The sequence below is a fragment of the Synchiropus splendidus genome, chromosome 1 (assembly GCF_027744825.2).
Source record: "Synchiropus splendidus isolate RoL2022-P1 chromosome 1, RoL_Sspl_1.0, whole genome shotgun sequence".
Classification (NCBI taxonomy): Eukaryota; Metazoa; Chordata; class Actinopteri; order Syngnathiformes; family Callionymidae; genus Synchiropus; species Synchiropus splendidus.
In genome coordinates this window covers 66427664-66441554 of record NC_071334.1, presented here as the reverse complement: position 1 = coordinate 66441554, position 13891 = coordinate 66427664, and the positions used below count along the sequence as shown (strand labels likewise).

General features: G+C 41.2%; 1 protein-coding gene across 2 annotated transcripts in view; it reads right to left on the bottom strand.

Annotated features, from left to right (window-relative positions):
* Positions 1-13891, bottom strand: part of LOC128748178 (gamma-aminobutyric acid receptor subunit gamma-3-like) — a 103160-nt gene that overhangs the window by 33745 nt on the left and 55524 nt on the right. For both annotated transcript variants that reach the window (XM_053846662.1, XM_053846672.1), the window contains exons 4-7: positions 12019-12110; positions 11701-11832; positions 6849-6931; positions 882-1019 (exon numbers count right to left, since the gene is read on the bottom strand). In XM_053846662.1, the coding sequence (XP_053702637.1) occupies positions 882-1019; positions 6849-6931; positions 11701-11832; positions 12019-12110 (445 nt within the window). The remainder of the gene's footprint in view (positions 1-881; positions 1020-6848; positions 6932-11700; positions 11833-12018; positions 12111-13891) is intronic.

Here is a 13891-nt window from a genome sequence, read left to right as displayed (position 1 = left end):
ACATCAGAAAGGACTGATGTGCCAAATGAATATACATTTATTAGATTTTTTGGAGAGTTTAAATTTCATTTAAACTCACAGAAACTCACAGTCCCCGGGCAAAATCTGGCAACGATTGGTGCTGCACGGCCAGTGTTAAAATAAGGTCAGGAAGACGAACAGGAATTATTCTGCTGTGAATATGCAGAGATCCACCAAAATGGGAAAACCACTCCATCAACCCACAGCTACAGAATGACTAAAAATCGGATGAGATAGCCGAACTTCATGAACGTGTTTAAATGGCAAAGATAAAGATGGAAACTTTCCCTGAGGTTTTAAACAGCAGACTGCACCAAATTTAACCCAATAAAAGCACATCTACAACCATTGCAACTGATCGCCAAGGTTACCATACTGCTGCAAGGCTGCAGTCACTTATGGCGCCCCAGTGTGTGACAGGTGGTGACGGTTACTATGGCAAACCTGAACGTCACCGCTGTTTAAAAGGAACTGGATCACCAGAGCCAACACAATCCTGACTCCTGAAGAACAACATCAAAGTAATATAGAGCAAATATAGCATATACAGCAAACAATAGATACTCCTAAATAGCAAGAGATACTGATGTATACAATTAACATATTATTTTAAATACAATAAATATACAACATAATAAAAAAGTCTCCAATTTGTTTAATTTAATGATTTAGCCCAAGTCCTTTTTTCACATCACTGCCATATTTTCTTCAATCCTTAAATGAATTTTCTGCTTCAGGCTACACTGATTTCTTTTAATCAGGAGGGAAAGCTGTTGGTTTGATTAAACACATGCTTCCATTTTTAAAATTTTTAATGAATTATTTCCCTTTGTATAAAATGAACTGCATTCCACTCTTACCAGCTGTTGTTGCGAGCACATCTGTGGTGTTCCGCAGCCCCATGAAGTCAAACTGGTAAAGTCTCCAGTATTTCTGGTCCGACGTCTCCACGGAGTTGCGTTTCCACTTGTAGATGATTTCATCTCGCGGGTAGCCATCTGGAGAAACAAGGACATTTTTCTTATTTAAAGACGTATTACGTTTTTGCTTGAACTTCAATTTGGATGCACCGCACTCTCAGTCCACAATTGCAATACTGTTTGAAGAGTTATTACTTCTCATAAACTGCAGTTTCTGCTCAGCTAGCGTGCCCTTTCACATTTATTCTAAAATGACAGAAAAAAAAATCTCCATGGATCAAATTTCTCCCAACAAAATTGTGAGTATCAGTGAGTCCCTGCAATGCTTCAGAAACCCATTCCATTATGAATCCAGTGTTTGTCAGGAGCTCATGTGAGCAGTGAAAATACGATACAAGCCTCTTTATACTGGCATTCGACTACTGCAGCGATTGACTAGTTTTGATTTTTTTTTTCTTTTTTTTTCCAAAGCTTCCTGACCGAACCTGGCAGAGGTTGAATCACACACTTCTTGAAATAATACATGAGCAATAGTTTCCAAAAGAAGAAAGAAAAAAGTCTCAAGATGCAACAGCAGAAAACAGAGCTGGAGATGGATTAAATTACATCCAACTAATGTCATCGTAGTCCGAAACCACAGGACGACTCTGAATCACACTGATGGTGTGAATGCAACGTCAACAGCGAGAATCAGCAGCAGTTAGCAAAACACATCGGCTGCATGGATACTGCAAATGAGTCCATGGTAAACATTTGACTCATGATTTGTTTTATTCAGCCTGAAAACAATGGTTAACATGAATATTAAACTGTTTTTGACTGGCAGCTCTGTTTCAGGACTCTGGTTACCAAAAAATGGATATGACATCACATCATTGTCGCCTGTTGAAACATGAAAAAGTAAAATCCCCTTTTGGTTTAAAATACATAGATTTTAATATTGTAAAGAAAAAAGGAATATTTTGGGGAATAGATTTTTGTGCACCCAGACTGGATATAAACTGTGTATCAATTTTTATATTAACACTGAAATGTTCTACGCTAACTTCACCCTTCTATCATCGATCAAGTTCTACTCTATCGTTCACCTGTTTTTCTGCCAGTGCCATCTTCATTTCATCTCTCCTATCTATCCAACTACTGATACATTCATATTGATCGATTCCACGCACCTTCAAATTGTGCATCCTTCAAACATTTGTTATCATTAAAGCACTGATGTTCAGTCCTCTAAATCTCATTTATTATCAGGCCCAGGTCCTGTATGAAACATTATATTTTCAGCAAGATTACTTATCAAATTTTGATGCCTACAATTCACTCATAATACCTCGCAGTCTGGCAGGTTGGAGTGTTGCAGAGCTCTGGGGCATTCAAACCTGCATAGAAGGTCAGAGACTGTGTGAAGCGTCAGCTGCTTCAGTAATGTTTCTAAACAGAAAGCTTTTGGGATTAGGTCCCTCTGTGAACTCACGCTGCCGACTTTGAAAAATAGAGCTGAGAAACAGCAACACCAGAGGGAGGACCGCTGCTTTTGAGTTTCTCTTTGCTATTCAGCGACAGAGGAATTTGGCAATTTGAAGCGCAAAATTGTATTCCTTATTTTTCAGTCAACTCCATCAACTCCTCTTCACTCCTTGTTTACCACCCAAAGTGTTTAGAATTGGCCATCTTAAATGCATTGCTCTCTTTCATGTGAATCACACTGACCTACAAATATACAAATATTGTGATGATCCAATACACTGGCCCCACCTTGTCTTTTGTTCGACAGCAACCTGCATTTGGGTAACAGCACTATTTCTACAGTCTAATTCAGTGGCTTTCTTCCTACACAGACAGATACAAAGAGTGACCCACATAGCAGATCACTCTTCCTTCCACACACACTGTCAATGGTATGAATAGGGGGAAAGAAAAGTTTATCAGTTAATAAAAAAATACAGGAGAATTGTTTCTAAAATACCGATTATGAAGCGAGCTTCTGAAAGGTTTGTAAAGCGGAAGCACACATGTGGAATGGCAGCCACAACAAATGAGCAAGTGGAGCAGGAAGATCCCTCGTGATCTGCCCTCTGTGTCCTGACTCCAATCCAATATCAAGCAATGTGGCACGTAATTTTGAGCAACGTGCACCGAGGCATGAATTGATGATGTCTGTGTTGACTGTTGACATTTAAAGCCTTGCAAACGGCTGTACCACGTGATCCTTTCAAGAACTGGATCAAGTCCCTCATTTCCAGATTCAAGTGGAACAGGTATTAACCACTCTCACACTGCAAGAATCTTGATACCAAGGATGGGCCCGATTAGATCTTGTATCGGCATTGGGCTCCAATACCAGCATTTTTGACGGATCGGGAATTGCTGAGTTGATTATCGATCCAAAAGCCGATCTGAGCTTCATGTTCTCAGCTGAAATCTCTTCACAGTCAGCTGCTCTGCGAGTTCACTGCAAACTGTGGAATGGCTTTCCTGTACATTGAGACGTGCCGTAGAAAGTCCATTCCACAGTTTCAGTAAGCTCACAGTTCAGCGGTGTGTGACTTCAGCTGAAAACATATAGCCATTTAGCATGCAAGAGTTTATCAGGAGGTACCCAGAGCAAATACTTCCTTACTATCCTGGGATGTGTCTAGTTATGTGTCAGTTGGAACCCAAAGTAGACGTAAATAAAGTGGAGTGGTGGTGTTTGCTGACAAAACTAAACAGGAGTGCAAGACCATGAGACAGTTAAGCAAGGCATCGCAGCACGTGAATTGGATGTTTTCGACTCACAGACACAACATCTCTGATGTTGGACTTCTGATATCTGCCCTCTGTCACCTGTCAGTCAGAAGATGGGTTTATTTACGCTCCATAGGAAAGTATATGATGTTCCACTGACCAAATGAAGCAGCGTCTTGTATACATTCACTGTCTACACGCCTGTCTTGGATTTAATAAATATCCACATGTTCATTAAAAAAGCAGCACTTGTCTCACTTGCTGATCTGAAAATGAACCACATCGAAACTGAGTGCGGCACAGTGCATTAGTATTACACACATGTCGCAAATGCAGCAGCATAGCCAAGTATCTATGCATTAAATATTGATATAGCCGACATAAAATATAAGACAGTAGCACACAATCGTGTATTATGATATTTTCAGCCAAGTATTGATACAATATCACACAATCAAGTATATTTGAAAATATAGTTATTTTCCTACACCTCCAGTCTGCAATGTCACTTCCTCCAAAGGCTTATGATCCCAAGAAAAACAATTCACAGTGCAATTTTCTAGGGTGACGTGTGATATTTCTCTCAGCTCTCGCAGAAATATTTAATCTTTTCAGAAGAAAACCAAATTGTTTTTTTCCTTTTTTTTCCCTTTTTTTATTTAATAATGTTCTGTTGCAATTGAACACCTGAGGTGTTAAAAAGGAAAATACCCAAGAAGCCCATGGACACTATCAGAATCCATGAGCAGTGGTTTCTAGATGTTAGGACACATCCTGAGGAATTTTGTGTTTGGGCACGGGGAGGTAGTGAAGGCCAAAGCTGGCAGTCTGCTTCATTATCAGATGTCATCCTGATGTACAATGGTGGGGGATGACAATAAATCACCTCCTCCTCTTGCAAACCATCTGCTGTGCAACATCAGCAGGCCTTCGTGTTAGCACCTGGCAGGAAACAGTGTGTGGACAAAACTGGCTAAATATGAGGTGACGTGATCTGTGAGGCTGAGCAATAATGTTGTGGAAGTGGCATACACCTTAAAATGTGTTTACTTGCACATTCTGTGTCAGCGCGTGCTTTTAGAAGTTTGCTTTCACCTTTCTACATGTGACAGAATGAAGACAGACCCTTCATACCAGTGTGCAGTCAGCAGAAAATCCTTGGTTGTTGTACCAAAGTCATTCAAATTGAAAAATGTGGCTTCTTGTGGCAAATACTCTTATACCATTAAACTGCATATATATATATATATATATATATATATATATATATATATATATATATATATATATATATATATATATCTGACGGGGGCTAAGGGTCATCCTTTACATTGCGACAGTCGAGAGTGGCATCTCTCCTACAACTGACCAGTGTGTAAGCTGTGTAAAGGGGGCACATTAGATGGCCCTTAATTTCCCGAGCTTCATCTTTATAGACACCGGCTGCGGAAGAAAAGACAGCCTTTCAGACTAGACATGGATGTCTGAATAATGGTCATTACTGCAAATTCTCTTTCACATCAATAGCATAACAGCTCTGTGGTGAAAAGCTCTTTTATCACCTGCAGAAAGGAAGCATGGGCTCAGAGACTGAAATCATCTGCAGTTGTTAAGATAATGGAGTTGCAGCTAAATTAACTGTATTTGCAACATCAGTCTATGATTCCTAATAATACATTTGAACAAAGGCTGTCAAAATCAACACACCAATCCACCGTCATGAGTAATCGGATTACATTTTTTGATGCAATCAACCCATTTTATGATCAGAATGAGACGCTTTTGTGCTGCCTCTTCCCAAGGCATGTATATATATATATATATATATATATATATATATATATATATATATACACCTCGGTTCTCAACCACAATCCGTTCCAGACGAATTGTTCAAAATCTAAATCGATTTTTCCCATTACAATTAATGGTAAAGGAATAATGTGTTCCAAGCCTTAAAATAGTCTTTTGTAGGAGTGAATGTAGAGTGTCTGCTGCAGGTGGCTGTTCCTCTATGTGTGTGGCCGCTGCATGTGGGAGGGGTTGCCGAGTGAGTGACGTCTCTCCAGAAGTGAAGAGGTGCCCGGTGCGTGTCCAGCTCTGAATGTGCGCTTCTGTGCAGTTTGGCTGTGACAAAGTCATAAACCAAGTCACGCTCTGTCCCAGACTCGCCTCATCCCTGTCCCAGCTCCAGCCCACAACAGGACATCAAACCCTGGAGTGAGCGCTCCAGCACCTCCCCTGTGACACTCTACCACGGTCCAGTGCGGAGACAGGAAAGGTTTTACACCTCAGTATGAAGAAAAAACAGTCAGTAAATGTAGCTAACGGGACACGTCTGCATACAGAGGCTGCGTTATACACAATAACAAAGCGCGTTGTGAGTCAGCTGATCGGTCCGCGCGTGTTATGTTTTTTCCGGCTTATTTCAGGGGTGTTCGAGTTCTGGAAAACCGAAGCAAAAAAATCGAAAATCGAACCGAAGCAAAAAAATCTAGAAATTTGTAGTATATATATATATATATATATATATATATATATATATATATATATATATATATATATATATATATATATATATATATATATTGTAGGTAAAGGGGTCCAGATTCTACCATTTGACTGTTACATGTCCATGACCCAACACTCCATCATTAGCCAAGAAAATCCCATTATTTCAGTATGAAAAACCATCGTCGAGTACGTGCAGGAATTCTTAACAGGACAATCATTGCACCCAAACAGATGGGGCAAGAGGAGGGGCCTGAATGAAGGTGATTTTCAAAAGTGGAATCATTAATATGTAGTAACAAATTGGAATGCTAGCGCAGCACGTTGTAAGATTTGCTCTCACATTGAATAAACATTTAAAAAATAATGCTATTTTTATTTTGATCAAATAGATTTTTTACTTACATAATCTTATTTTAAATACTAACTCTCACACAACAAGAATGACTGGAAGTTGACAACAAAACATGGACTGAGAGGTAAATATTTTGATCACAAGGCAGAGAAGAAAGTGTTTGGTGAGTGCACAATGAAGTCCAAGTCAATAGGAAAGCTTTTCTTTGTGAACACAACAGATGTTATGCAGATGTCATGTATGTGATTGAGGCCTACAGGTGTTTTAATAAAATCATGTTTGTGTGCCTTGTGGTGTGATGTGCCAATATTTACAGCTGGAGAAGGCGAGCGGACAGGAGTGTTCGTCCATCGGGAAATTATGGAGTTGCAGCTGGCACTCTGCGTTGATGGTCATCCTGCAGAGGGAGAGAGACATATACTTAGACTTCTGAGACTGTGGCACACATGCCACTCAGTATTGTTCGCATCACATAACTTTGGCACTTCAGTTAGCGAAGCTTCAAACCAGATGGTGTACAGAGGAAATGAGTCGTGAAAATTCTGTCAAGTTACGAAACTGTACTGTGAGCACAAAACCAGAGTGATGAAGAGTAAATGTACTCTCCGACTTCTCTGTTGAGAGAGTCCACTCTCAAGCAGATCATTTTCCCGCACTGAGGTTCAACGGTTGCTTTTTTTACACTCTTAATTCATTTCAAAGTGAAGGCGTTTCGATAACAGGGAAGTCATCAGAGTTGATCCAATGTACCGGTATTATAACACTTCTGGTATTTGCAGAATGTTTGACAGTAGCAGCTTGTGTCATAACGTCTTCATCATCAGCCACAAATGTTGCACAAAGTCGGAGATCAGTCAAATTCAACTTAGTCAGCTCCACATAAGCAGCAACCCAGCCAAAAATTGAAATGAAAGACATTAGCTTCACAATGTACTGCTCATAGTACCAGAAAAGATAGCTCGAAATGGTGCGATTTTCAGGGCAACTGTCATTTATGAACTTCACACACGATGTACATTTGAATTTCATTACATTACAACATGCTTCATTCATATATGAAACACTGAGAGGGAGCTCTTTAAAAAGTACTCGCAAATCTCTCTAGAGGTATGTGCTTTCTTATTTTTTGGTTTCGTTTTTTCATTTAAAGGTTGAATGCTGAAGTAACTGGTGCAGTTTCTGCCAACTGATTCATGGTTTGCCCTGACCTCTTTACTGCGACAATTACAAAGAGGTCACCAGTTTATTTGGACCCCGCCGTCATATTCAAGGAGAGCCGAGACCATCGGTGTGTGAATGAACACTGCACACAGAACACAGGGCGATTCGATCGTTTCTGTCGCTGTGTAAACGAAACCTGAGATTGGCTGCAGAATTGTTAACAGAAATGCTATAAGTAAGAGCTTCTGACTATGAGTATTCATTATTATTATTATTAGCAGTAATAATAATATTACCAGATAAGCAACTGTCTTGGAACTTGGCGAACAAATTGCATTTCCGTGTGCTGTCAATTCAAAGTCTTTTGACTGACCGATCATTTCTGAGGTCAGCGTCCAGCTGAATGCTCCCCCCCCCACCACCGCCCCCCACCCCGACATAAGACTCCAAAAAACAGGCTGTAATTCCACCAAATTGATGAAGGCTCAGTTCCTGTATCCTCCAGGAACAGTGCTGTAACTGGACCTCTCACAAACAGTATGCAACTCGCAGTAGCATAAATAAATAGGGAGCGATGACTCAGAGGTTCCATGAAGACACACTTGTTTATTGATGTGTATGATAACGCTATCACATTGACTGCAAGGGACTTGAACCCATTCATCTCATTTCATTAATATCAAACAGAGATAATTAATCCACAATTCACCCAAATTACGCAAACATTTTGCAGTCTCCAATTCCAGGTGCACCGCATTATACAATGAGATGTCATAACCAAAACATCTACGATGAAGGGGACGATATGAGATTGTTGCTGATGGAAGGGAAATTCAAGTTTTAAAAAACTTCAGGATAGAAACACAAACGTGTCTATGCACTTAATGCAGCCAAGAGTTCACACAACATGTGAGCACTTCCACCCTGATGTTGAAGCTGTAGTGTACATATTCAACTTAATTTGATCATTCTGGTGTCAGCTTTTACAACTGAAGTGTGACTCATTAAAAATAAAACATCATGTTTTTAAAAATTAACCGAGTCCCACCCCTATCTTTTGCACATAATTTAACCAATAAACAACACAAATACATCTGTATGCATGTGATGACACACAATTTCATCCTAAAAAAGTAAGGCATTTTTGTGTCATCATATTTATTGTCCACAACCTTAAAACAACTGGTCATTGAGCAAAAAATAGCATTACATTCCTATGAAAATGTATTTTTGTTCTGAATCACTGCTAAAGCCAAAATGTCCTTCACATTGAAAAAAGAATGAACACAAATCTTATCAAATGCTACAAGAACACTCGCAACTGAAAGACACTCAAGAGGCAACAGGTAAAAATAGTGACACAAGTGCAAGACTGAGGCTTCTGGGGGGGGGGGTGAAAATGGAAAATAAATCCACAGATACTCCGCTCTCATCGATATGATCTCATTAATCATTACCCAGACTTGCATGAGCAGAAGCAAATGAAGCTCTCGAGTGTCATTTTTGGAAGTATCACAGAATTAGACTTTAAAAGAGCTGTGAGCACCCTCCTCTATCATAGCTGGATTCTGTACAGGATGCTGTGCAGTTGGATGGTCGTCATGGTTACAGGGGGGCCCCTGGTTGCAGATCACGACAAGGACTTGCTATATAATGCAGAAGCCCATTTGAAGGCAGTCCCAAACGTACTTACTTGAAACAAGAGTCTGAAGGACTTGAGGAGATTTGGCTCAGGTGAAATGAAGGAGCACATTTTCATGTTCACAGGTAACAGCTACGGTTGCCTTGACGTTTTAAAAAGCCAAGATGTCGTCCACGTAAATCTACCCATATAGCAACAGGGCCTTGAACAGATGACGTCAAAAGGGGAAAAATGCATTGCATTATGGGCTAATAGATAAACTACGATGAGTGATTCCAATACCATCACCACCTCGGTGCACTCCGCTTGTTTGTTGAAGTTCGTCTGTTAAACTTTGATGATGGTGCAGACTTGCTGTGTTGCTAACTGCAACTAACTGCAACACAGCCTGGACTTCAAAAATGGTCACTGACCACAAGTGACGACGGTCCATGGTGGATGTTTTTAAAAACAAAACAAAAACAAAACAAGGTCTGTCCAGTCCCTGTATGACCGGAGCAGGAGCATGGTTCGCATTGCCGGCAGTCAATCAGACTTGTTCCCGGTGCATGTTGGCCTCCGCCAGGGCTGACCTTTGTCACCGGTTCTGTTCATTACTTTTATGGACAGAATTTCTAGGCTCAGCCAGGGGTTGGAGGGGATCCGGTTCGGGAACCACAGAATTTCATCTCTGCTATTTGCGGATGATGTTCTGCTGGCCTCATCGGACCGGGACCTTCAGCATGCAGTGTGAAGCGGCCGGGATGAGGATCAGCAACTCCAAGTCTGAGGCCATGGTTCTCGACCGGAATAAGGTGGTTTGCTCTCTCCAGGTCGGTGGAGAGTTCTTGCCTCAAGTGGTGGAATTTAAGTATCTCGGGGTCTTGATTTCGAGTGAGGGAAAAGGGGAGCGTGAGATTGATAGACGTGTTGGTACATCGGACAGTCGTGGTGAAGAGGGAGCTGAGTCACAAGACGAACCTCTCGATTTACCGATCGATCTACGTTCCCACCCTCACCTATGGTCCCGAGCTTTGGGTAATGAACGAAAGGATGAGATCGCGGATATAGGCGGCTGAGATGAGATTCCTCTGCAGGGTGGCTGGGCTCACCCTTAGAGATAGGGTGAGGAGTTTGGTCATCCGGGAGGAGCTCGGGGTGGAGCCGCTGCTCCTCCACATCGAGAGGAACCAGCTGAGTGGCTCGGGCATCTGATCCGTCGAACACCTCCCTGGGGAGGTGTTCCGGGCATGTCCTACCGGGAGGACACCCCGGGGAAGACCCCGGACTCGCTGGAGAGATTATGGCCTGGGAACACCTCGGGATCCCCTGGGAAGAGCTGGCGGACGTTTATGCGTATCGGGAAGTTTGGGCTTCCTTGCTCCGACTGCTGCCACTGTGACCCGATCCCGGATAAGCGGCAGAAGAAGGTGAAGGTGAAGGTGAAAAAACAAAACATGGCGGTAACATTGGTGAAAACGAAAGGTCAGAGAGCCACTATTAGTCCGCAGTCTTGATTTAAGCCCAGTTGTTTGTCCTTGACTATTTTCTTTATTTTATTTTTTTGTGGATGAAGAAAACAAGTCCTGTTCATGAAATGTGGATTTGAATCACTGGATCATTTGCTTTAATAAACATCTGAGGAACAGCTTGAAACCACTCTCACATTGTTGCCTTGCTTGAGTGAAAATGCTACTGAGACAGTATCGCAGTGCAATGTTCATCAAAACGTTCACTTGAAGCTACGAGGCATGTTTTCATCAGGCAAATTGAATTTTCACAAATCCGAGCAGCAGTATATCAAAAGGACGTTGTCTTATCCCTTGGGACTGTGAACATGTTGCTATGACAAAAAAATACAACTGTCAATTAAGGAAACAATAATTTCATTTGAGGCTTTCACTCATCTGACAGACAGAGTCAGGAGTGACTGTTGTCGGTGAAAACTCCTTTTCTGACGGACTGCAACACCATTCAAACATACATCAATCAAGTAAACACAATGAATGCTGCAGTTGGTGGAGAGACACTTTCAAATCCGCTTGATTCATGTGCAGGGAGCATCTCTTCTCTGAAGGGGGCTGAACAAACACTTGTGTTGATATGTGTTATTTGGACAAAGTCTGTTTTGAAATCCTCCACGTTGAGCAGAAATTGGATCCGTAGGAGTGAAAAAAGCATGTGTCAAAAAAGCGCTGTTCAAAAGCCCAGAGGTTTCAAAGGCACCTGTCCACGTTAGGTGGCTGTAAACATGTAATGAGCCTGCATTCACACACCGTGACGCTGGCTGTCATGAATGAACCAGGTTTGTTGTGATTCAAAAGTGAAAATAGGAAGTTTGAGGCGACCAGAATTCCAAAGACAGTGTAAAAGAAAGACCGTACCTCAAGGTGTAGAGTATCTTTCCATTGTTCCATATCCGTAGAAGCTGGTTCGGCGTCGTGATCCAGTGAGAATCCGCATTTTTTGAGTTCCTAAATATTGTGTCGGGCAGCCAAATCAGGCCGACCATATTGCTGTTGGAATGAAAGAGAGACAGGCGGTTGAGTGAACACCAAGACGCCACTAGTTTAAAGACGAGTGCCTCATTAATTACGAGAGTGCTGTGTGGAAAAGAAGGATCAATCAATTAGCCATGTTCATTACTTGCCCCCGGGAAGCAAGTGGATGAAAGATAATCTCAGTATGAGGACTCATTTTACCTGTTGAGGGTAAGAATCCGCATGCTGCTGCTGTTATACCGCAGCCGGGTGTCCACCCAGGTCTGGGCGAAGATGATATCGATCTGGTACTCCTGTGGAAGAAAAGGGACGTCAATATCGGGATGCTGTTTTACACGTCCAGACAGAGGCATCTTTGTGTCCAGCAGCCTGATCCATTGGGAGCCACTAATGTGCTTGTACGGACACAAATGTGCAGCTTCAAGGAAGCCACTAAACCAGCGAAAAAAACAGACACGCTTTTGATATGGAAATGGGTTTTCACGACTCCAGGGAGTGTATTTTTCATTCATCTCACTGCTGACCCTTCTTTCAAATGAAGTTGTTCAACATGGGACCTTCTCAAGTTGAACAGAAGATTTTCTTTCATTCTGATACGCCACTGAGTTTGAATGAAGAGAACAGATGAATAAGCCTCAGAGTTATATGGCCTTTCTCCACAAGTTTGATTCTAGGAAAAAAACGATTACTCAATTTTCTCTGTGTCAAACAAAATGTTCACTCGCGTACGCTCTCTTCATGCAGCTGTCTTCATGATCATGATTCATGCCTACCATCAAGCATCGCCGAGCAAGTCGCCAAACACCCACAAAAACCTCAAATCCCTGCAGACGGTCAGGGTGGCTGGAGTAACTACACGTCAGTGAAGCCAGTGTTCTGAATGGTTTGATCCATTCAAGTCCAAGCACTGTTCCATTCCGAGCCAAGAAGCTTTGCGACAGATTGTGTTGTAACGTAACAGAGCACCTTAAATGTACTGCTGCTTCATCACATTTCTTTTAACCATATTTACTATTCATCACAACAAGATAGATTTGGAGTTCGTGAAGTCACACCTGTCACAGTACATATATATATATATATATATATAGATAGATAGATATATAGATATATATATAGATATATATACATACATAAACAACAGTTTATGTATGTTCGCTTGAATAGATGAAGTTGCTCAGTGTATCACTGTTTGTTTTTCCAGGGGATTTAAATGAACTGGTTCAGGATCTACTACTGTGTGCGCCCTGGCTCAGCAGAGCCTGTTTTTCTAACAGACCATTAAGGACTGAAGTTGTTTTAAGAGGTTGAAACCTCTTAAAACACCTTTTTTAAATCATAAACACAGCTTCGATTGTCAATCAGCAGCTCTCATGTTATCGACTTCAGTGAACACAATAATTAAAATTGCAGTTGCACTTTCATTAGCCCATATGGTGTGTGGCCAATGAATAAACAATGGTGGGCCAGCTCCCTTAAAAATAAATGTTGCATCACACTAATACAAAATGGGTCACATTGTGGTGATGCACGTAATATGAAAACTAGATGAGTAAATAAAAAAACAAAACAATGGATATCTGAAAATGTGTGAAGCCCATAACAACAAAAGAAAGGGACAAGGATAACAGAGGCTGTATGTCAAAGATTACTTGACAGCTCCCCTAATATCATATTTACCTTATTTTTATGTAACATATAAATAAACTTCAAATAAACTTTAACCAGCGGTGCAAAATCAACAAGTCATGCAAAGGTTAATGATGTCAACAAGACATAGCAAACTGTTCTCCTTCAAAGACACGCTCAATATCAAACACGTATAGAACCTTTCAGTCCTGCAATGGAAGTTGGGAAGAAACCAGAGCACATCTCCAGGACGTCGACGATAATGAGTGATGTACGGGTGTGACAGGGTTATTCATTGAACAAAGGCAGTTCATTTGACCACCAGTGGCTTGACATGTGATTTGCTCTTATACTCAAACTGTTCTACAACTTCAGGACTGGTTGTGAGAGGAGAGATGGAATAGCTTTAAAAACAAAGAAAAAGTGCATAACTAATTTTGACCAA